At 38.1% G+C, this 25,449-nt stretch overlaps 1 protein-coding gene across 2 annotated transcripts in view; it reads left to right on the forward strand.

Annotated features, from left to right (window-relative positions):
* The window catches only part of LOC121496473 (amyloid beta precursor protein binding family B member 1 interacting protein), a 100,282-nt gene that overhangs the window by 41,173 nt on the left and 33,660 nt on the right, over positions 1-25,449 (forward strand). For both annotated transcript variants that reach the window (XM_041764801.1, XM_041764800.1), the window contains exons 3-7: positions 3,502-3,589; positions 6,337-6,629; positions 9,172-9,249; positions 14,785-14,944; positions 16,109-16,230. In XM_041764801.1, coding sequence (XP_041620735.1) covers positions 3,502-3,589; positions 6,337-6,629; positions 9,172-9,249; positions 14,785-14,944; positions 16,109-16,230 — 741 coding nt within the window. The remainder of the gene's footprint in view (positions 1-3,501; positions 3,590-6,336; positions 6,630-9,171; positions 9,250-14,784; positions 14,945-16,108; positions 16,231-25,449) is intronic.

The following is a 25,449-nucleotide window of genomic DNA, read 5'->3' on the forward strand; positions in this document are numbered from 1 at the left end:
ATAGTTTATGTTTTTTAAAGTACTTGTTTCAGGAAAAATAAATCAATTTTAGTTAGCTTCTGCTCTATAGTTCATATAAAATTCAAGAATGTTTAGCCTCTGTGAAGGAAGAAACAAAATATGAGATGGTAGGCTTAGATAAAAGGGGTGCTAATTAACACTGAGTGTTAGGATGGTCACTTCATTCTTCTAGAGGAGAGGAACTTCTTACACCACCCATAAAAGGGAAGGATTTGAATGAACAACTGTGGTCTCCATCCCTTCACTCACTTTTCCAAGTGGGAGAATGCTCCTTTTTTTATTTTTTTACAAATTTATTTACTTAGAGAAAGTAAGGGTAGGGGGGCAGTGGGAGAAGAAGAGAAAGGAACCCAAGCAAGGTCCAAAAAAGGACCCCTTAGGGCGGAGTCCATCTCCAGGCTCCACCTATGACCCTGAGATCAAACCTGAGCCAAAACCAAGAGTTAGACGCTTAACCCACTGAGCCACCCAGGTGCCCCATGACTATTCTGATTGGTCACAGTCTAGGATTTTCATAGGATCGCAACAGTGTTGTTACTCTAACTCAAGAGTGGGAAGGGGGCCGGCATAGTGTCTTGGACCTTCCTCCCCTCAAGGTCCTTTTGCTATTTGCTCTTTCTTTATTGTGCTTAAGTGGATGTAGTCACAGGGTTTCCTTGACTAATGCACCTCTCCCAACAGGTAGGCCTCAAGAGTTCATGGTAAAGAGCAGGCCCCACTTTGTCCTTGAGTTTAAAGTCTAAGCTTCAATTCAACCACTATCAAGTGCCCTTTGAGATTATTGAGTATTCTCTGAGTCATTAGAAAAGCTGTATTTTGATCTTCATTTGTGAATTTTGTGCATATTCAGTTCTTTGAAGCTACAGTGTGGTTGGTTGGCTTCCTAATTTCCCAAAAGAAGCAAAACTAAAAGAAACGAAAATGTAATAATGTGATTTTAACTTTTTTATCTTGAAATAATTTCCAGCTTAGAGAAGTCAGAATAATAATATAAAGCACTCCCATTCACTTTTCTCCCAGATTTCTCATCAATTAACTTGTTAAGTCTATTTGCATTATCATTTCCTATTTCTGTCTCTTTGTCTCTGTCTCTCTCTCCATTATATATGTGTTTGTGTTGTGTGTGTTATATGCATGTGTATGTATATATTTCTGCACACATATATGTACGTACATATATGTATGTCATGCATTTAGAAACTATGTATATGTATATACATTTCTGCATAGAGAGACATAAAGGCTAAAAACCAGTACATATGTTAGCTGGATTTTTTGTGCAAAAAGGAAACCAAGCCATTGCCACTATTTATATGAGAAAGATTTAAATACACAAATATCCATGAATATATATATATTTTATTTTTTATTTTTTATTGGAGTTCAATTTGCCAACATATAGCATAACACCCAGTGCCCATTCCATCAAGTGCCCCCCCAGTGCCCATCACCCAGTCACCCCATCCCCCCGCCCACCTCCCATTTCACTACCCCTTGTTCGTTTCCCAGAGTTAGGTGTCTCTCATGTTCAGTCTCCCTCTCTGATATTTCCCACTCATTTTCTCTCCTTTCCCCTTGAATCTCTTTCACTATTTTTTATATTCCCCAAATGAACAAGATCATATAATGTTTGTCCTTCTCCAGTTGACTTACTTCACTCAGCATAATACCCTCCAGTTCCATCCATGTTGAAGCAAATGGTCGGTATTTGTCGTTTCTAATGGCTGAGTAATATTCCATTGTATACATAGACCACATCTTCTTTATCCATTCATCTTTCGATGGACATTGAGGCCCCTTCCACAGTTTGGCTGTTGTGGACATTGCTGCTATAAACATTACACATGAAAATATGAAAAAGAAGAGGTAATACTACATTAAGACAGATTCATGAGAGAGAATTAGATCCCAAAACATGCAAGAATTTAAAATATGATAAAAATAGCATTTTAATTAAGTAGGAAAAAAGAAAATTGTTTAATAAATTGCGTTGGAAAATCAAAAGCTGAATTTCTACCTCAGACCTTATACCAGAATGAGTTCCGTGAGTCAAAGATCTAAATATATGATACATATAAGAAGAAAAAATAAGGAAAATCTTTATCCAATCTTAAGATGTGGGTAGCTTTCCTAAGCAAGATATGACACCCACAAGCCATGAAAGAAAGAAGGAAATGTATAAATATAAAAATTTTAAATATCCAAAATGGCAAAAAACAAATAAGTAAACTATGAGTTCATTTTGATACCAAGAATAAACAAAAATAACAAAAACAAAACTATCAGTCACTGTGAGAGATTGACAGAGCATTAACTTGATACTCTAAAAATTGATAAATAGAAAGAACTGAGCATTTATCTTAGTCTTTGTATGGTCCCAGTCAAACTGTATTTGAGACCAAACAAATAATTAATGAGAGAAAGTTCTTTATTTTTTTAAGATTTTATTTTTAAGTAATCTTCACACCCAACATGGGGCTTGAACTAACAACCCTGAGATCAAGAGTCACATGCCCCACAGACTGAGTCAACCAGGTGCCCCAAGGAAGTTTTTCTTTATAGTAGAATTCCAATTAAACATTTAAAAGGAATGAAGAGTTAGAAAATCACCATTATGCAACTTCTGATGAAATAAATTTTCAAGCATATGATGTTAAAGGAGATTAGTGCATACAGAGCAGTGTTCTTCTCAATCTTTAGTCACATATTACCTCTATGATTTTTGCCATGTTGCAATCCATCTGTCCTATGATTTTTTGTAATATTTGTCTTTAATTGATTTTTAAAATTAAACTTTATTTAAACCTCAAGTAGGTTAGATGTTCTAACTTAATTTTTTCACAGACATCCAAAGAGACCCACAATCATTGTAAATAAACTCTTTAAAAGAAAACTTTTAAAAGTTTCAAAACTTTTTAAAAGGAAAAAAAAATTTAGATTGTATATGTAATATAGCTTTTATATCATATAGGAAGTCATTTTTCAATTAAAACCCATTATTTACAAAATTAATAACTTCCATCCTAATTTCTTTTTAACAAGAATTTTATTAGATAAGAGTAACATACTACCTAATGGCAGATTCATCCTGAAACAACTTTTATCTTCCAAGTGAACATTCCTTTTCTTTGATGTCATTACTTAATTTCTTATAGAATTGCATACAGTGTATGTGCCACAAATGCACCATTACAGGAGCTATTTTTCTGTTATTTATAAAAATTGACTGTCTCATGCTCATCATTTTCAGTTGACCTGCCTTGTTTCAAAGATGTACCTTGTAGAATAATTTTTAAGTTGTAATTTTCTGTAGGGAAAAACAAACACAAAACATTTTCATGTAAGAACACAGTTTTTAAAGAGCATATTTAGAAAGAAAATATGTAAACAATAAATGATTTTTACTAAATGATTAACATACACTGTCCAGCATGTTCATGTGGTGAATAACTTTGGGGGAACGGGGATCTATTTTCACAGAGTTTAGGAGTGGACACTCTTCCTCCTCCTGAATCCAAACCGCCCAGAGCTGAATTTAACTACAGTGTGGGTTTTAAGGACTTAAATGGTAAGTATAATAATGTATATTCTTAAGTAACTTGAGATGGTAATGATGACTAAAATCTGTACAGAACGGGGAGGAGGGCGGGGGGTGGGGGTGAATGGGTGACGGGCACTGAGGGGGGCACTTGACGGGATGAGCACTGGGTGTTATTCTGTATGTTGGTAAATTGAACACCAATAAAAAATAAATTTATAAAAAAAATAAAAATAAATAAAATCTGTACAGAACTACCATTTAAAAATAAAAATGTAAGGAAACGTCCAGGTTCCGAGATCATCACATTATTTTATTAACAAAAATCTCTCTTCTTATTCAGTGTGGAGATAGTAGCCCATATGCTATTCAAATTATAATGAATCTTGAAGTAATTGCTTCAAAGTTAATAAGAATTCACTGCAACTCTTCAAAAAGATTTTCCAAAGACTGGCTGGCAGTACCCACCAAAAAAATGAAAAACAAAATAATAGAGAAGCCCAGTTACAGAAATCCAAAACTTCCAGATTTTTTTTCTGTCAGTCACTGGATTTGTTTGTTATTTTCAATATTTTTTTTATAAACCCTTAGGTGCCAATGCCTGCCCCTGGATTGGTTACAATACATCTCTTCTGACTACTTCTCCCACTACCTTTTCTGTTTGCCATATAAATTTACTATTCATATCAGTCATTTTCATCATACAATTGAATGATAGTAGCATTCATGATGTTTCAAAAAAGCAATACACTTGAGTAAAATGTATGATATTAATAAATAACATAGACTTGCACCTATAAACAATGCCGAGTTGCCGCCTCTTGTTCACAATGGCTAAATGCTTTAATCAATTCAGTTAAAATTAAGAATTAATACTGCAATTATAATCAAGTCAACTGATGCTTTCTAAGCACTCAGTACTAGTATCCAAAAATTACTGAAAATGACAGAAACAAAGAAATCCAGCAATATATCAACATAGTAATGTTGAAGTGCAGTAACAAGAAACTCATGTCATTGAGATAAGATATATACATGTGGCACAATTTGGGTATAGGACCAAACTATTAAAAAGTATTGATATGTGCTGAAAATTAAGTGTGTTGGGAATCAGAAAAGAAATAAGTTTCTTACTGTCTTCACATTGCTAAAATGAGTTAAAAATATCTTTCCCAAAGTCATTCAGAGAATTAGTGACAGAGTTCTGAACAGAATCCACTTCATTCTTATTCCCCAATTTTATAAAGATACAGTTAGGATTATGATTTGCTTTGGAAGTTGTTAATATGAGAATTATTATGGGAAATTTGTCCCTAAGATTTTAATAAAAGATTAAAATCATTTGCTTAGATGGCAGCAGTCACATGTGAATGTGCCTTATTTGTTCTACATATATTTTCTCTGAAAATTTTTAAATTAATTTAATTTTATGAAGAAGTTATTTGCAAAAATGGCTTAGAAGATGATGAATCCTTCTTACGCAGATAGGAGATCCAGACCTTAGTCCAAGTGCTGTGCACTAGAACTGTTAGCAGGAGTACAATATGCTACATGGTGTTTATTGTGATGCTGTTTGGCAATAAATCTTTCACAAAGCCTCATGCTTCTTGCTCATTAGGCTGCATTTCCTTGTTCTAGTACATCCTACACACAGCAGGTGAATCCTTTTCTTCGTGGATCCCTTCCGTCCTGCCCATGTTGTGTTCATTACCTTTGCCATCCAGGGAATGCCTGATCACCAGAGCACTCTGCTGACACCATTCACTGACATCACTTCCCTTAGGCCTCATCTCTGTCAGCTTTCAGGATCACATGTCCAATGGCCTATCACACGTGGAAGAAATTCCAATGAGAATTGTCCTCCCCACCCCCCCCCACCGAAAGTCTACATCTGCCCTTTTTTTTAAAGTCAACTCTTAGCTCACCATCTTACAAAGTCTTTACCACTTAACCCCAATTTTTAAAAATTATATTTTGCTTCAGCCTCCTTAGTGCTTTATTTCCTGCTGTTTATCATTAATTTCCCTCTTCTCTGAATGTAAGAGTTTCTGTAGTTGGAGGTATGCCTACAGAAGCTCTATCCTTACCATAAGTCTCAAAGCATATTAAACTCCAGTTGATTGAAACCTACTTTCTCCCAAGTATATTTATCAGTGGTGCTTCTGGAAGAAACTCCCTTTCCATCTGTTTCCAACATCTCCCCTCCCCTGCTTTTCTAAATCTCTCAGATCTTGCACCAGAATATACAAGAATTCCTACTTAGGCAGTTAATGATGTGCTTGGATCTGACTTTATAGCTAAACTGTGAGGGTACACATTTTTCTCCTTTTATTTTTTTTGGGGGGTGAGGGATTCAGCTTTGTTGAGATATAATTGACAAATAAAATTAAGACATTTCAAGTGTACAGCGTGATGACTTGATATGTATATCCCAGGTGAAAGGATTTCCTCCATCGAGTTAATTAACACATCCATCACCTCACATATTTACCCTCTTTGGTATTGTTGAGAACGTTTAAGTTCTACTCCCTGGGCAAATTTCAATTATACAATAATGTTATCAACCATAATCACCATGTTAGATAAATTAGATCCTCAGACCTTATTCATCTTTATCACTGAAAGTTTATACCCTTTCACCAACCTCTCCCTATTTCCCCACCCCTTCCCTAGCCCCTGACAACCACCACCCAAATATCACTCTTAAAAATGACCTTATTTTAGTTTTTCCAAGTATAAATTATTGTTTTGATCATTAACATGATTTTCCCCATCAGAGTCCTTAAATGCACTGGAAGATCAAGATTTAGATGCTCTTATGGCAGATCTGGTGGCAGACATAAGCGAAGCTGAGCAGAGGACAATCCAAGCACAGAAAGAGTCCTCTCAGAATCAGCATCATCCAGCATCCGTAGAGGTACCAGATTTCAGTGGAGCAACTGCTCTTAATTATGGAGCAAATGTCACTGCAATTAGTGTTAGCCAATATGAGGATGACTTACCACCTCCGCCAGCTGATCCCATGTTAAACCTTCCTCTGCCACCACCGCCTCCTGAACCTCTATCTCAGGTAAGTGAGTAGGGCAAAGATGGCAGGATCTTAAAAAAAATAAGGATACCGAGTACATTCATTGCAAAGCCAGAGTCCTCCATAAAAAGACACATTGGTGTGTATAAAGAACATACTGGGGCCATATTCAGGAGTTATTATACCTTGGCTAAAATTTATGCAATGCTCCCTAATAATACTCAACCTTTTGGGGTAATGTTTTATTAACTTGACATGAACTGTGGAACCAATATATACATGTGTGTTTCCCTGGTGCTAGCCCAGTGCATAAAGTATTGAAAGCATTCTTTTTTTTTTTTTTTTTTGAAAGCATTCTTTATGTAATTCTGAATTGAATTAAATGGAATTTTGTTGAATATGTCAACTCTGTTCAGTAGGGCAAAGATACTATGAATCATTTGTAGTGTAGTAGTTGAGTGGGGCAGGAGTAGGAGTGTTCTAGAGCAAGCAGGTGATGAGTGCTCAGTATTCATGAATTTCTGAACCCTGGGAAGATACACATCTGGGAAATTCATATCACCATTATTTGGAACATTAACCTATAATGTGTCTCTCATAAAAGTAAAAGGAGCACTTTTAAGGATTTTTCTTACAGTAAGGCACTTGAAAAATATTTTAAAGTAAAAACCCAGCTCTATTTCCTGTAGCTTCCTCATTTGTTGTACTGTGTGATGATGATCAGTATTCATAAATATGGCCCTAGTAACCCTAAAAGTTCCTACAATGCCTTTTGAATGAATGAATATTAAATATATCAAGTGTTAAGTCATACTCTATCATGCTCATTGTTCTAGTGTGTATTTATTGTAGAAATATTATTTGAAAATTAGTGACCCATGTAGAGCAGAGGCTTTTACTCCCCAGCTTTATTTTATAATTGACATATAACACTATGTAAGTTTAGGGTGTATCATGTTATGATTCGGTACAGATATATACTGCAATATGATTACCCTAATATGATTAGTCACACCTCTATCACTTCACACTACCTTTGTGTGTATATGCATGCACACATGCACATGTATATGGTGAGAACACTTAAAATCTACTCTCTTAGCAACTTTCAAGTACACAATATAGTACTGTTAACTATAGTAACCGTGCTGTACATCATTAGATTCCCAGAACCTACTTGTCTTATAACTAGAAGTTTGTACCCTTTGACCAACATCCCCCCATTTCCTCACCTACTCCCAAATTCTGGCAACCACCATTCTACTCTTTCTATTTCTATGAGTTCAACTTTTTTAGATTCCATATACAAGTGCAATCATATGGCATCTGTCTTTCCCTGACTTATTTCACTTAGCATAAATCCTTTGGGTCCACCCATGTTGTTGCACACAGCAAGATTTCATTCTTTTTTATGGCAAATAATATTCCATTGTATATATACCACATTTTCTTTATCTATTCATCCATCAGCAATACTTAGTCTGTTTCCATGTCTTGGCTATTATGAATAATGCTGCAGTGAACATAGGAATGCCAATCTCTTCAAAATAATGATTTCATTTTCTTTGGATATATACCCAGAAGTGGAATTTTTAGATCATAGGCTGTTTCTATTTTTAGTTTTTTGAGGCACATTCATACTGTTTTCCATAACAACTCCACCAATTTACAGTCCTACCAACAGTGCACAGGGGTTCTCTTTTCTCCACTTCCTCCCCAACACTCGTTCTCTCTTGTCTCTGACAACAGACATTCTAAAGAGCAAAGGCTCTTAACATAATGTCCATGAAGATTTCAAGGAGGCCATTATTTCCTGAAAGTATATGCAAAGTTGAATACACATGTAAAGCTTTATGGGCTTCATGGCTTTCGACATATTCCTAAAGGGGTTTGTGCCTCAAAAAAAAAAAATTAACAATTACTAGTGTGAGAGGATATATGTCTGCTTTCAGGTAATTAGCATGTAACCAGAACAGCTCATTTCCTCATCATTGTAAATTGGTATGAAGGCCTTAATAATCTTATTCTTGGAATATTTACTTACAAGTATCAAAGGACTTTTGGGCTTATAAAATATTTCACTCTCTTTTCTGCCTACTCATATGTTTGTCAGTGTTTTCTTGGTGAATTATAAGTTTAAGTTTGAGTCTAAGTCTTAACTTTTGGGAAGTACCCCCTTAGGACTCAAATAAAAAGCTAAGAAAAATTCCAGAAAACACTAGCTGATCCAGAAGAATGTGTATAATTTCTTAGAGTATTTAAATCCCTTGAGACCCACCAACAGATTCCTCAGGTTAGACCCCACTCAGAGATTTTTGTGGACTCCATATGTGAGGCTTGTTTAGAGTCATCATTTTATCTTAGAAATTAGCGCTTCTAAAATACAAAAGATGACTGCCTTCTACATCTCTGGGCTGAAGATTTTTATTACAGTCATTTAAATTCTGAAAATCAAACGTGAAATTTGGTGCCTCTGAACCCAGCCTTTTGTCAACATAAAGCAACTAAGATGTTTGCCATGGCTTGGGTACTTTCTCACTGCTCTTCTCTAGTGGACTGTGTCGAATGTCTTGCTGTTTTACAGGAAGAAGAAGCAGCTCAAGCCAAGGCTGATAAAATTAAGCTAGCATTGGAAAAACTGAAAGAGGCCAAGGTCAAGAAGGTAAACCGTGAATCATTTTTATGTGGGACAGTTAAATTAATAACATGGTATTATACTTAATGATAAAAAAAATAAAATAAAATTTTGAGTAGTGTTTTCCAAATAGTTGTAATTTTTTTTAAATTTTAGGACAAAGATAATTACATAGTTATTCTTTCTGTGACATCAGTTAGCTTATTTCTGACTAATTAATCAGAACCTATGTTGATGTAAATGTGGAAGCTTCCAAGTTTCTGCTCCCAGGGCTCCTTCCCCTGGGGGCACCCTCTTGGGTTCTGCTCAGCTGCATTGTAATCACCACAAGTGGCACTACCTCCTGGACCCGCCTTAACTGGGTCAGAGCTCAGCCTCCATTGACCTTGCTAATAAGCATGTCCATGATTGCTTTTGTGCCATTTTCTTACCCCTGAGGCAGCTTTCAGCCCTGCTGCCCGCCCTAGATGTCCTGGTCATCTCCAGAGATCCCAATGTTTGGGCTAGTGCTCTGGGTTCAACGTTGCATAAATTTTGAGTTACCTGCCTAATCCTATTTTTCCAATAATCCTGCAATTTTACTGAGTTGTTTTCTGTAGACTTTCCAGAAACACATATTATAACAGAAACACATGTATTTAACCTTAGTAGAATAGAAGCACTTACCTTATAGCAATTAGGTGTTGATAATAGTTAATTTGGTTACTTAGGAGAAAGACGAAATAGTCTTATTTCAGTTCCTGAAGCATATGCTATGTCTGAGACCACTTAAGAACTTTTTACTTCTAGTTAGGGGAAAAACATTAGACTCTATGTTCCTACAGCACCTCCCATGATTCCTTGAATGAAGGTGTTCAATACATGTTGAATGATATTCAGTAAATAGTCCTCAACTGTCCCTGGATCCAGACTTTCAAGGTTCATCTGTGAGAGTCTTCCTAGATCAGTTTGATCCTGTTCATTCTAAACATGCATGAAGTTTTTTTTACCATTATCCTCCCCTGTTCTCTACATGCAAGAACATGTCCCCCACCACCTACCGCATTCTCACTATCTGGTGTCACCACTGCTCTTCCAACACTCCAGGTATGCCCTGACCTCAAGACCTTTGCACTTTATGGTACCCAGTCTCAAAAGTCCTTTCCCAGATTCCAGTGGGTTTTCTCTGTTTCTCCCCTAGGTCTGGTCACCTGCTCAATAAAGCCTTCTCTATCTGACATTATGCACACACCCACAATACCCCTCCTTCTTCCCTACTTTCTTTTTTCCCTCAGTACTCATCACCAGCCAACATAATATCCACTCTACTGTTTATCATGTTTATGTTTATTGCCTACATCCCCTCTCTACCCCCACAGAAGTTCTTCCAGGGATTTTTGAGTTTTCATCTCTGGTGCAACCCCAGTTCAAAGAGCTGGATTTACAGAGATAAACCAGGTCAGGTCCCTGCCTATGTAGAATTAAATTCTAGCAGGGGAGCAAGTGTTAGGAAGAAAATAAAGCTGAAAAAAGTGATGGAGAGTGCCCAAGTCACTTCTAGTTGGACCTCATGATGGGGGAAGCCTCCCTGAGGAGGCAGTACCCTGAGCAGGACTGTGTGGCCATTGCTCAGAGAGCCATTGAGTAGGAGGGAGAGTAAAGAGGACTTGAGGTCAGAGAGGCAGGCCAGGCCACTCAGCCTCACAGGCCCAAGAAAGAGTCTGGAATTTAAGTTCATTGGGAAGCCACTTGAGGGTTTTTAAATCGGGGATAATATCTGGTTTTTAAAGATCATCTCAGCTGCTGTGTGGGAAATGGATTGTAGGGGGAAGGATCACAATCAGAGTGGCCCATTCTACAGCCCACTCTGGCACAGCAGCTCACTGTCCATCATTGTGGGCTGCACTGGGTCAATGACTTTACCTGTCAGATAAAAACACAAAGAGAAATGAGTAAAAAGAAAATTCATAGTTACTTAAACTATTTTAAACCACTGTATTGTTTATAAAAAGGGGGCCACACTGGCTGTATTTTCAGAGGGGAAGTGAAAAGAGAAGTTGATTGTTAAATAAAAAGGTAGGACAACTAGCTGAGTTGATCTGCTTCAACTAGAGGTTAAGAGGCGGGTAGGAGAATGGCAGCTGTTTCCTGCAATGTATCAGAAAGCCAGAGAACTTCTCCATAACTTAGGTGGGTGAATTGTAGCAGTAAACACTAAGCAGAGCCTGTATTGACTCAACAAAGAAGATGTAAAACAGAAGACACCCTGATCAGTGGGAAAGGAGAGAAAATTAAGAAGCCATGTTGTATATTTGGTCTGATTTCAGACACTCCAAACATATCCCTTAAAACAAAAGCCTTTAAGCACAGAACATTAAGAGAATAACTAAGATGTGCTCATACATAATCTGCAACGTGGAAATCAAGTCTCTTTGAAGTACTTTGACCTCAAGTACTCTGTGGGGCATTGACATCATTTTGGATTGCAAGTGATGAACACAGCTTAATGTGACAAAGCTTTTGGAACTGGAAACTTGTTAATTTCATATGTTCATTTGCTTTAAAGCTCTGTGACACAGGAGAACAATCTCATAACTGAATTTTAGCACGGAAGCAAAAAATATATATTATAAAGGATTTAGGGCTAGAATATTTTTTGTTTAACAACTTGTAAAAAAAAAAGAAGAAATTTTAAAAACCATACAGTCTTTACTGTAACAGATTAAGAAGGGGAGGTTTTTTCCATGCTGAAATCATTCTACCCTCTATCAAACAGTGTAAATATGAAAAGCACTCTGCTTGCTAAATCACATAACTGGGATCTAGCAATATTATGTGTTGGTGTAGCTACTCCTCAGCTTGTAAATGTTATAGAAGCTGTGAAGAATAGTAAATATAATTTCTTCTTGCTAAAAGTCACCAGCCTTCTCTTGCTTTTTTAATTTTCTAAGTTCTATAATTGTAGACATTCATAACTACATGTGGATTAAATTTAGTTTGCAGTTTCTGCCAAAAAAATAAAAGAACAACTTTCATCACTGTCAAATTATGTGGTTTTTTTCCTCTATGTAAAAACAAAACAAAACAAAAACAAAATATGTTTTATTTTCTCAGGATCCCTATGCAGAAATGAAATGTGGTCAAACATTGTTACATTTTTGCATCAGGGAGATTGTCTTCTCAATCCTAACATTGGCAGTGTTTCTTAGGACACGTAGTCTCTCTACAGCAGTAATTCTCAGCAGAGAACAGTGACTATGCCTTCCACACACAGAAAATAAATCCTAGGAAAGCATCCTATTCAAGGGATTTTCTGTTTTTCTGGCAACCCTCCATGCTTCATTTCTCAGGTCAGATGAGTGTATCTTTGACATTGTGGCACATTTTAAATACATGAAAAGACAAACCTATAAAAAACAACAATCCAACAAGAGGTTTCTGGGGTATAGATTTTACAGGTTTTCAAGGGAGAAAAAAGTATTCTACAGACAAGGCTGGAATGAAGGTCTAATTTGAATGATCCTGGGGAGAAGAAATGCACTTTTACTGCCCTGATGTCTGTGTTTTGACTCTCAGTGTGCAGGTGTTGAGAAGAGAAGGCATATAGAGTGCTTCAATTTGTGGTTCCTGCAGGCCCCTCACCCAGATTTCTATCTACACCCGCACCCTCAGTCTGTCTTCCATATCTCTGTGTAACAATCCACAGAAACTGCACTCTTCATTCTGTTCACTACAGAATGTTTTCTTTTTTTTTTTTTAACATTTTATTTATTTATTCATGAGAGACACAGAGAGAGAGAGAGAGAGGCACAGACACAGACAGAGGAGAAGCAGGCTCCATGCAGGGAAACCGATGTGGGACTCTGTCTCGAGACTCCAGGATCAGGCCCTGGGCCGAAGGCAGGTGCCAAACCGCTGAGCCACCCAGGTGTCCCCCAGAATATTTCCAAAAGTGTGCGTTAGGTTCTGAGCCCCTAAGAAAGTGCCCCTCCTGTCCCACTTCCACATAATCTGATCTTGAAAACATTCTGATTACGTGGGAGTGGGACAGGAGGGGCACTTTCTCAGGGGCTAAGAACCTAATGCACACTTTTGGGGAGGAAGAAATATCAGTAGTCTAGCCTCTCCAGGCCTTTGTCCCCTTGTTTGATAATGGTAAGTCTCACGTGTGAGTAACCAGCACCAACCATGGGCCAACAGGATAGGCAGAACTTGTCTTTAGCTGTTTCACACTTCTCTTTTCAAGTTAGAATAGAAATTTAAGCAAGAGTATTATCAAGTGGTTCTGGTTGGCGACGTTTCCAGGCATTCTCTGCTGGTGTGTGTAGTGTGTTGAGTTTGCAGGCACCGCAGGCTGATGGTCAGTGAGGGCAGTGTTGTCTGGAAAGGGAAAGGCCTTGCATTCAAAGATAGACTCTTAATTTGATTGACTCTAACTAAAGCTACTTCCCACTTAATTAGGTAGGATCAGTGATCTTAGTAAAGAATAAGAGCACAAGTCTTCCCAGAAGGAGTCGTAGAAAATCTTCCCTTAACATACATGTGTAGTAAATTGAGACTTAGTGGGCACATTTCCAGTGTTCCTTTTAAAGACTAAATAGATGGCCCCATTATAACCCGTAGCACTCATAAATAACAACTACTATAATCAGAAATGCACTACAAATACACAGGTGTCAAAGAAAATCCAAACTCTGGCTGTATTATTTCATGAATTAATTCTATTGTATTACATCAAAATCATGGTCTCTCTGGGGAGGGAGGAGTCAGAAGGTGTAATAACTTTGCCAAATTGCCCAGAAGAAAACAGTAAAGTCCTATGTCCTTACTGAATATGAGTAAATTCTGCTCCCATCAAACCCTGCAGATCTGTATTGGGATAAATACCAATTTGATGGTAAAATCAGTGCTGGAGAATATTTTTTTAATGAAATGAAAAGTAAGCTTGATCACTGATTTGCCTACGTGCCTTCATAATAGCTAGTTTCTCTGTCTTCTTTCATTTTGCCTAATCCACCTCTAATCTCAAACATATTCTGCTGTGACACAGCCTATTTGCCCCCGTAAGCATGCTGTGTCACTTGCACTGCTGACCTTCAAGAGAATTGTAGATTAACCAGCATTGTTAATCTAAGTGTATCTTAGAACCCTTGGGTTGCATGAAATATGACTCAACTTCAGCTAAGCAAAAGAGAAGAATCTATTATAGATACACTTTCAATCAAATGCTTCTGGGCTCCGGTATAAATCTGAATAAGTAAGTGCCAGGAAGATGTTATGAAAGCAGGAAGCCATCACTTTGATTCTGTTTTCTCTTTCACCAGAACGTGGAGTGCCTGAAGGCTGGCAAGGACTTGATTATGTGTGGTTTGTTTTGTTCTGTTTTTGTTTTTATGAATTGGTTTCTCTGCCTCTGTATTCTTAATGCCTTAGACAAGTACTGAGCATATCAGTTCATATTGAGTGACTTTGCAGGACACACTCTTACTTATTCACAGAAACAATAGCAGCTTTGAAATCTTCATCTTCGTGACCTTCTCCAGTTACTGAAATTTACTGGCTGCTCTGTGGCTTTATCCTCAGCTTGTTGTCAAGGTACATATGAATGATAACAGCACTAAGTCATTAATGGTGGATGAGCGGCAATCAGCCCGAGATGTTCTAGACAACCTTTTTGAGAAAACCCATTGTGACTGCAACGTAGACTGGTGTCTTTATGAAATCTACCCAGAACTACAAATTGGTAAGTCCCATCCCTAGTGATAAACTACTCCAAAAACCTGTGGGTTTCCTTTAAGATGGGTTTGTTTCTTATTAAGAAGAATTTGGTTCAAGGCTCTCAAGACTTCCCATAAATCACTCTCCTCTTATGTCACATTCAGTGCTTGCCTCCTCATTTCTCTGTGAAGAAACTTGGATTGTAGCAAGTAACCACACCTTGGGGCATGTCAGCATTATTACTGCCACTTCTCTAGTGGTCCCATAAGGAAGAGAAAGTGACAGGATGATACCTCTTACTGCATGCTTAGTAAACTGTGCAAACCGGGGTGGGGGGTGGGGTGGGGGGGGCTTGGATATCTGTCAGCTAATATATATTTAGAGTTTCCTTCTTTAAACTATACTGTAACTCTGTCATACATCAATGTTTCCCCTTCTACCATCCCCACTCATTTTATCTAGTTGAAGAGGCTCAGTCCCAAAGAGCAAAGGACAGTTGGTAGAAATTGATGGAGAGGGAAAAAAAAGTAAAAAAGCAATTAAAGAAATATTCTTTTTACTTCTCATTGTCAAAATCACTTGGAACAGTTTTTTTTCTCTCAGGAGAGCTTGATGGAATCCAGAATTGCCTGCCTTAGAAGCTTTCAGTGAATTTTTTTTTCTGGAGGAAAAGGTCTATATTGAAACAACCTCTTGAAGGATTTTTTTTTAACTCCCTGAGTCAAAGAGAGAGATGAAAAGCCTTCCTTTATGTTTACGTTTGGCTCAGATATGCATATATTGTTTTTAGAGTCTTTGGGGTAATATTTTAGAGAATATGTCACATGTCTCACAGCTTCATTCAGAGTTGTTTAGTCAATTATTGCTTCATGGTCCTTTTTATGAATAAGATGTCTACCTCCATCTGGACTATTTAAAGTAAAAAATGCTAAGAGAAAAGTGAAGTGACTGGCTATTGTCACAATATTGTATGTTCATCTGCTGTACTCTTTTATGGAAAATAAGTTGAAGACCTGGCACTGAAGAAGAAACATAATAGGAGTGTTACAGTGTGGCATTATGTAAGAATGAAGAATTTCTGAAAACCAATGAGAGGTAGAAAGCATTGTGTTTAATTCAATACTAGCTTATTTCTCTGTTGGAAACCCTAATGTCTTGAGTCCGAAAGAATGCTTTCTTGTTTCATCAGAAAGGATTTTTGAAGACCATGAAAATGTTATTGAGGTCTTGTCAGACTGGACAAGAGACACAGAAAATAAAGTGCTGTTTTTGGAGAAAGAGGAAAAATATGCTGTATTTAAGAACCCCCAGGTAAGATAACTTGTATATAGTTAAACCACATAAAGTATGGAGGATATTTTTTTAGTCTTACCTGTGTACTAACAAACATCATTCATTGTCTCACAAAATAATGCAAATTTATTCCTTTCAGAAAACACAAACCCAATTCTTATATCATATGTAAACTAATAGATCCTTGAAAGATTTAAACAGAAAAGAAACCAATTTGTTTCTTTGGATTCAGTGTCCAAAGCATATCTGTCTGTTGACTAATCCTCTTCTTCTGTCCTTATTTCCATTTGGCTACATTAATTCAGTATACCGTGTTGCATTAAGAGTCATTAATGCTTCATGTTTTAAAGACATTGCTTTTTGTTGTTGCTAATATTTGGTGCTTATTGATGCTGGAATAATTAAAGAGAGCACCTAGAAAATGTCTGGTTTATTATGATATAATTCTACAAACAGGCCACATAATAAAAAACATTATTCTCCATATTTGAAAAGGCTTCCTTCAAGTCATATGTACAAGGATGTTACAGAAGTGTAGACCTTTTCCCACGGTGGCCTCTAGCCAACTGTAATTACATGAGGGTCATTAAGACTTTTTTGGAAAAAAAAAAAAAAAGACTTTTTTGGAAGTCAAAGAATGTTAGACACAGATGAGATTGTTGGGGACATCCAGACACCTTTATATTTTACAGGTTAAAAAAAAACAAGTCCTGGGGTGCCTGGGTGACTGTCAGTTAAGCATCCAACTGTTGATTTCAGCTTCAGGTCATGATCTCAGGGTCCTGGGACCGAGCCCCGCTTTGGGCTCTGTGCTCAGCAGGGTGTCTGCTTGAGAATTCTCTCTCCCTCTCTCTTGGCTTCTCCCCCTGCTGCTGCTCACTCTCTAAAATAAATAATTTTAAAAAAAGACCCATATCACTAGAGGCAAAAATAGAAGGATACTCTTAGCTTTCTCATGAGAAAAATACTCTTTCCTCTACACTGTGCTTTTTTGTAGAGTCTTCTCTAGGTTTTGTGGTGGCACACTACAACAAAGAAATTAAATACTATTGTCTTTGACAAATATTGAACAGTAAAAGTATGGTTGGCCCTGAACACTTAGTGGGGTGGGGAGGGAATTTAAGGGTGCCAACCACCCATGCATTGAAAATCTGTGTATGCGGGGATCCCTGGGTGGCTCAGCGGTTTAGCACCTGCCTTCAGCTCAGGGCATGATCCTAGAGTCCCAGGATCGAGTCCCACATCGGGCTTCTGGCATGGAGCCTGCTTCTCCCTCTGCCTGTGTCTCTGCCTCTCTCTCTCTCTCTCTCTCTCTCTTTCATGAATGAGTAAATAAAATCTTTTTTAAAAAAAGAAAAGAATCTTTAAAAAAAAAAAGAAAATCCGTGTATAACTTCTCACTCCTCAGAAACTTAATTACTAATAGCTTACTCTTGACTGAGAAGCCTTACCAATAACATAAACAGTCAATTAACACATATTTTGTATGTTATGTATTATATAGTGTGTTCTGACAATAAAAAAGGTAGAGAAAAAACATTATTAAGAAAATCATAAGGAAGAGAAAATATATTTATAGTACTGTATTTTTTAAAAAATCTGTATATAAATGGACTATGCAGTTCAAACCTGAGTTGTTCAGGGATCAACTGTACAAAATTTTCAAAGCATAACTACCTTCAGTGGCATGATTTAATGCCTATATTAGTTAGGGTACCATCTCAGCTTCTGTAACAAGGAGACTTCCCACAATCAGTGGCTCGAACCACCTAGAAGATTGATTCTTCCTCACATACCAGTCCAGGCATAAGTGGATAAATGTAGTAGGAGGCCATGCCATCCTCAACAGGTGGCTTCTATCTCAGTGCCCAAGGCAGCTTTTCTGCTTGGCCATCTTCCAGTCCTTAGGGAGAGAAGAAAGAGCCAGGGAAGTATACAACCAGACTTCTTATTGGAAAGACCTAGAAATGACACTTTTATTTCTGCCTCCATCCCATTGGTTAGAACTTAGTCACATGGTAATATTGAGCTGCACAAGGAGCTGACAAATGCTATCTCTATCTGAACAACCATACACATAACTAAATTTGGTAGTTACATCCAGAGTTACCACTTTGTATGATTCCTCCACAAAGAACCTTTCACATTGAGTCTATAAAAAATGGTGCCCAGGAGTTATGTCACATGGCTATAGTATTGTATTAACCAAGAGGAGGAAGAGGAGAATGAATATCAGTGAATCTGCAGGTTGCTGTGGCATCTAATGAATCAGTGCACAAAACACAACTATATGCTTTGAATTTTTACAAAGTGCACATCCCATTTAACCACCACCCATGTCGAGGAGTGGTATGCCAGCAGACTCACTTATGCCCGTGATCCCCATTACCAAGAGAATCATGATTTGGACCTCTCTGGCCTTGGTTTTTCCTGCTTTTGAACTTTATATAAAACAGAATCATACCATAATACTCTTTGGTGTTTACCTTCATTCATGTTGTTGCATACGGCAGTGCATAGTTTGTTCTTTTCCTTTGGCATTTAGTATTCCATTGTGTGATTGTATCAAAATAAGTTTATCTGTTGTATTATTGATGGACATTTGTTTCTAGTTCAGGGCTTTAAAAGTAATGCTATTGAAGACATTCTTGTACCTGTCTTTTGTTGAATATATGTAGACTTTTTTCTTGTATATATGCCTACAAATACCATTGCTGGATCATAGGTGATGCACATATTTAACCTTAGGAGAAAGTGCCAAGCAGTTTTCCAAAGTGATTGCATGATTTGCCTTTGTTAGTATTGTATGAGAATTTCTGTCATTCCAAATCATTGCCAGCCCTTGGTGTTGCCATTAAAAAAAAAAAAAAAAAGTTATACTGTATGAATGTGTAGTGGTATCTCCTTTGGTTTTAAGTAGAATTTTTTATTGCCAATGATTTGAGTACCTTTTTAAATGTCTATTATCCATGTAAATATTTCCATTTCTATGAGGTACCCGTTCAGATCCTCTCCCATGATTCTCAGCCTCTCACCAGGGAGAAAATATGGCTCTCAGAATGTCTCAGCACCTCTTTGTGGTTCCTTTCTCTCTTGGATTTTGGCCCTTTGAGTCCTGGTTGCCTTCATAGCTCTCCAAAGCCTTCGCACAGATGGCTTTTGTGGAGCTTTGGTCTAACTACAAGCTACTCTATCATAGGAGGAAGCAGAAATCCTCCTGCTGAATTTTTCTGAATAATAATATGTTCTTAAAAACCAAATAAGTGGATTGTTCTAATTTACAATCACATTTAAAGACCATAATGGAAGTGGAAGCATTTTTGAAGCTGCTAATTTTAGGTATTTCCATTTTCTCAGTGTTTGGTTGGATAATCTATCTTCTGATTAGTGCTCTGTGTGAATAACTACTACTACTTCAGCATGCTAACCTTGAGAACCTAGCATGAGAACCTAGGGCTCTCTCCTTGTTCTTGAAGTAGACTGTGACCTTTCCTATGTTGATATCATGGCTCCTAAAAAGGGAAGCCTCGTAATTTTGAAATATCTGCAGTCCCTTTGTAAAAGCTACATATTGAGACCCTTTGATAGTTTTTAAGAGAAACAACTTTTTATGTTTACACCAAAAGAATAACAAATTGTAGTAGGGAAGAGTATTTCTGGAGAAACTTTCTTCTGGAAACACAGCCTGTAGATTCTTTTGCTTAATTGTCTTAGATTTTGTCCTCAAGCAGTGTCTCAAGCAGTTGATTCAAAAATCCAAATACATCCTGTATTTCGCTTGGGTTGTTAGTTATTTTTCAAATGTAATTGTCAACACTTACATGTGGTGGCAAATCCCAGAACAGAGTAGTACGTAATGGATACCTGCTTCCACTCACTAGTCAGAGCAACATCTGTGAGCCTACAGCATGATCATCAGGCCCAGCTGGATTAGGGTGCTGACTAGGAACTATTTCAAGAGTTAGAGTGGCACCTGGGTGGCTCAGTCAGTCAAGCATCTGCCTTCAGCTTAGGTTATGATCCTAGGGTGCTGGGATCAAGCCCTGCATCAGGCTCCCTGTTCAGCGAGCATCTGCTTCTGCCTTTCTCTCTCCCTCTGCCTCTCCCCTTGCTTGTGCTCACACACATATATTCTCTTTCTCAAATAAATGAAATCCTTAAAAAAAGAGTTAGTTAGAAACTGTGTGTGAAGAAAGATATTTAACCAGAAATTATAAAAGGAAAAGACAGACTGTTCTTCCCAAAAGGTTTCAGAATATTGAGTATCTTTCTCATGTTGACTTATATGATGAGGCTTTAGTAGAATTCACTCCATTTGCTTAGATTTAGCAAACGTTGTAGAGTATCTGTTTACATGTATAACCTGTGCTATTTATGGAGGATACAAAAATGAAGATAATCTTTGCTCTTCCAGCTTTAACATGAGAGTGGCATAGGACAGAGACTGTGGCATGGTGCTGTCTTAAGATTAAGTCCTAGTGCACAAGGTGCTACTGATAGTGCAGAAGAGCTTTCGTGAAGATATATGCTGAGAGTTTTAGTTTTGAAATTACTTTATTAGTTCATAATACCTAATGTTAGAAGAGCAATGAAACTAGGAACTGGGGAGTCCGTTAATCCCTCAGTCCCACCTCTAAGGAAAAAATGCCCTCTGCACAGATGCAAAGAGAGTGCAGCTCAAGGCAAACCACAGATTTTTGCCTGCTGACAGATACTGACTAAAGAGCAATCTTGCCCTGATTTAGGGTGAATTAAAAGGAAAAACCAACATTGTGTTTATGACAGAATACTGTAGGACCTGTCAGAAAATAGCATGTAAAAGACCTTCTAGACAATAAATCAATACAATTAATAAACTTAGGATTCAGAAAAAAATTGTGGAAAATTGTTATCTTCAGTAGAAGGTGGTGATATATGGTCCAAATAAACCAGAAGAAAAGGCAACAAAATAAGTGTTAAAGAAAAGAGGATGGGAGGGCAAAGAAGGGAAGTGGGAAGTGAGAATCGGATCTGGAAAGCTGTGAGATGAGATGGAGCACCAGCTTCTGTGGAGCATAGGGAGGGCAGGGAAATTTACCTGGAGAAACTGATGCCCAAGCAATCACCTGGTAAACTTGTAGGAATTAGTCAGGGGAAGAGTAGAGTGGAAGCAACAACTCTAAGCAATAGGTGTGTGAAGAGTCCAGGAAGAAAAAAGGATGTGCATTTAGGTCACGGGAAATAGTTATATGGCTGGACCATGGAGAGTGAGGGTAGAGACAGAGAGTGACGGGGCATTCAGATAAACTGGTGGGAAAGAAACTTGTCAAAATACTATATTGATTAAAATAAAAAACAAGTCAGAAATGAATGTTTCCAGTCACAGTTCATGCAGTCATAATTGTATGGGATTCATTTAAAATGCATTTTCGGGAAAGTTAGTTTTCAGCATTTGGTTATTTTTAAAAATCCAATTGCAACCACCACTGCCTACTTTTCTTTTATATTAGACTGCATTTCCTTGCCACAGTGTGATCCAACTTTGCTATCATGACTGAAGCTGTTGCATGGAGTGTGCCCTACTCTTTACAGGTGCACAAAGCTGATGTTTAAGCTTCAATCTTGCAGATAAATGATTCGTGGAAGTAGAGATGATGAGTGAAATGCCATCTGCAGAAGGTTATGATATGACAGAAGGTTCTACAATCACTGATAATAATCATGGGTACTATTCATTATATTCAGAGTCTGGAGTGTTTTATTCCTGCCATCTCAGTGCTTGACAGAGCTGGTGGAAGCCTGACCCCAGAGGCACCTACCATTCCTCAACTAGGTCCTTGTCTTCCTGGCTGGGAGCAGGGAAGTGGCCAGGGGCATCAAGCAACAGCTTTACATACATACACTTCACTCATCCATATTTCACCCAAACCCAGAACTTTAGGAATAGATGCCAAATAAGCAAAATTGGCTGGGAATGAAATAAAGAGAAGAAACTTGGAAAAGTCTGACAAATGGCCCCACAGTCTTAAAGGTAGATAAAAACCTAAGCACTACTAAATACTGAGAGTGCATTAGAACCAGTAAAACCTATTGTTGACATCCAGGATCTTTTTTAAGATTTTATTTTATTTGAGAGACTATGTGCACGAGCAGAGGTGGAGGGGGAATCATACTCCCCACTGAGCAGGGAGCGCAATGTGGGGCTGGATCCCAGAACCCTGGGATCATGACCTGAGAAGAATGAAGGCAGATGCTTAACTGACTGAGCCACCCAGGCACCCCACATCCAGAGTTTTTCAACACTAGTTCAAGTAGATGCAAATAATGCAATGAGCAATATATTATGAATTTTGACATTTTAAAAAATATCCAATGGAGTCTAAATACAGTTTCAGGGGATGCCTGAGTGGCTCAGTGGTTTAGTGCCTGCATTTGGCTCAGGGCGTGGTCCTGGAGTCCTGGGATCAAGTCCCACATCGGGCTCCCTGCATGGAGCCTGCTTCTCCCTCTGCCTGTGTCTCTGCCTCTCTCTCTCATGAATAAATAAATAAAATCTTAAAAAAAAATACAGTTTCAGGCAATTTGATTTCCCACCAGCATCTGTGTAAGCAGCACATGAATAGCTTTTTTTTTTTTTTAATAGACTTTATTTTCTGGAACAGTTTTCAGTTCATGGTAAAATTGAGAAAATTCTTATACGCTCTCTACACATAGATGGCCTCCCCCACTATTAACATCCCCCACCACAGTGATGTATTTGTTACAGTCATTGAACCTTCATTGATACACCATTATCATCCAAGTCCATAGTTTACATTAAGGTGTGGTGTTGTACAATAAGCTTTTTTTTAACATTAGGGAAATTTTAATTGTTCCTTGTTTTTCCCCTTGAACTATTCCCATTCCATTTTCTCCACAACGGTTTCTCCTACTGTAATGTATTTTTATGTTTATAATTCTCTAATTGATCTCTCTCATACTTCTTTTCGACAAACTGTTTATAAATTGATATGTACTCTTTTTTAAAAAGATTATATTTATTTATTCATGAGAGACACAGAGAGAGGCAGAGACATAGGCTGAGGGAGAAGCAGGCTTTCTGCCAGGAGCCCAATGTGGGACTCCATCCCAGGACCCTGGGATCACAACCCGAGCTGAAGGCAGATGCTCAACCACTGAGCCACGCATCCCGATACGTAATCTTTTATATCCTGTCATTGTAAGGCACATAAGTGTTAAAAAATTACACAGTTGGTTAAAACAATTTCAAAACATTAAAGTTATAAATATTGATGTTAAGCCTAAAAAGGAAAAATCTGGGGGGAAAGATCTCTTAATGAGATAAATAGATGAAACGTTTTTCCCCTCTGATTAGTCCTAGGATAAAGGGATGAATGTTCAGCATCAATTATATTGCTGTTTTTTATTTCTATAGAAGTTAAGTACTTTTTATAGATATCAGTGGTGAGAAACCTTGTTCACATAAATGAGTGGATGAGTACAGAAGAGTTTTGTGAGAGCAATCCCATCCTGTTTCTTGAATTCCTTCCAAGTTATCTGTCGCTGAAGAATCAAGGATGATTCTTTTCATACACCACCTGACAGGATGATTGGGTGCTTTCCATTGTGTAGAAGCAGGGTTAGAAAGCATTTGACTTCCAAAAAAGATTTGTTTTCAGTGGTGAGTCTTTCCCTCTCACAACACTCGTGTTTCAAGTTATCCCTTTGCTTAGAGCCTTTGAGCTTCCCACGCAGGGCAGTGAGATTCTGTGTAGCTGTGAGGTGTACCTTTCTTGTGTGTGAAGTAAGGAAGGGGCCTTCCATTCACAGGCAGATCCACTTTGGAGAAGAGTACACATTGAAGTTTAGGATGTGAAGACCGATGCCCGAGTACCCTTAGAGGAGCTTCAGTACATTCCCCAAGGGGGACACAGTTTAAAGGTCCCCGGTCTTGAGTGATGGCTCAGGCTCCCCCACAGTTAACTGTCTCCCTGCTTCTGAATCTGTCACAACTCTTATAAAATAACAATCTGTGTCATTTTCATCTTCAACTTTTAGGAGGCTCAAGGAGGGTGGGTACCATTGAACTTCTTGTCAACCAGTAGGGACACTTAGCTAATGATAGCCATTGAAGCATATATTCATAACTGGGTGTCTCCAGCAGGAGGGTCTTCCAGTTCTTGGATCAGAGACAGCCTCCCTAAGGAAGCAATGTTTCTCATGTTCACCAAGGGAATCAAGATGAGGGAGAGAGAGGCAGGAGGGGAGATTCTAAGCCATAGTGTAGGATTATTGAGGCCCAGAATCAAGCCCTGTTCAAGGAGTAGAAAGGCCCACTGAGGCTGCTGTGGAGAATGGGGACAACAGTGTGCAAGGCCAAGTTGATGGACCTGCCACACCGTGCTGAGGGTTTTCAGTTTCATGAACATGGCATTTTCTGTTCAAACTTGTCTTCTACAAAACTGCCTCTTTCTGGAAGGCAGTCTCATGTTGTGGCCAGACCGTGGATCCTAAAATCAGACAGGTGGGATTTGAATCCTGACTCCATTGCTTGTTAGCTGTGGGCCCTGGAGCAAATCATATAACTTCACCAAGTCTCTATTTTTTTGTCTGAAAATGGAGATAATTTGTTTTTATAAGTGCGTGGTGAGAATTAAAGGCTATCATCCACACAAGGTTAATAATTATCATTATTTTAGTTTGCTTCATTGTAGAGAATAGTCTAGAGAAAAAAAAGAAATGGAGGCAATTGGGAGGATGGTAGCAACTCTCCAGAAGGCATCTGCAGTGCTCTTGGATTAGGGTGATCACAGTGCAGCCAGGCCAGACTTGGTGTGGGACAGTGGTGCTCTATCTCAGAAGTTTGGAGCAGGAACTCAAAGAAGTGTGAATAGGAGTCTAACCTCAGGCTACCTAAAGTTGTTCAGGACACATTAAGGGGATAAGGATTTAATCCCTAACTTCCCCAGGATGCCAAGCATTTGTTCAAGAATGACCAGCAAATATTTCTTGAGCATCCCTGGAATAAAGCCAGGGAAGGAGACAGTAGGTGAGATGCAAGGCCAGGAGCTATCTGCTGGATGTAATAGGCAGAAGGAACAGAAGTATCTAGGAACTACTGTGAAAATAATAGTAGTAACCAGCATTCTTAAGAAAGTGAAGTCCATGCAGAGGACAAATGAATGACCTGGGGACATTCTGCTTGGCTGGGTGCCTGGGGGCATGAGGTCAGTAGTCAGTGAAGTACAGCCAGGATAC

This window comes from Vulpes lagopus, chromosome 8 (assembly GCF_018345385.1).
Source record: "Vulpes lagopus strain Blue_001 chromosome 8, ASM1834538v1, whole genome shotgun sequence".
In the NCBI taxonomy this organism is placed as follows: Eukaryota; Metazoa; Chordata; class Mammalia; order Carnivora; family Canidae; genus Vulpes; species Vulpes lagopus.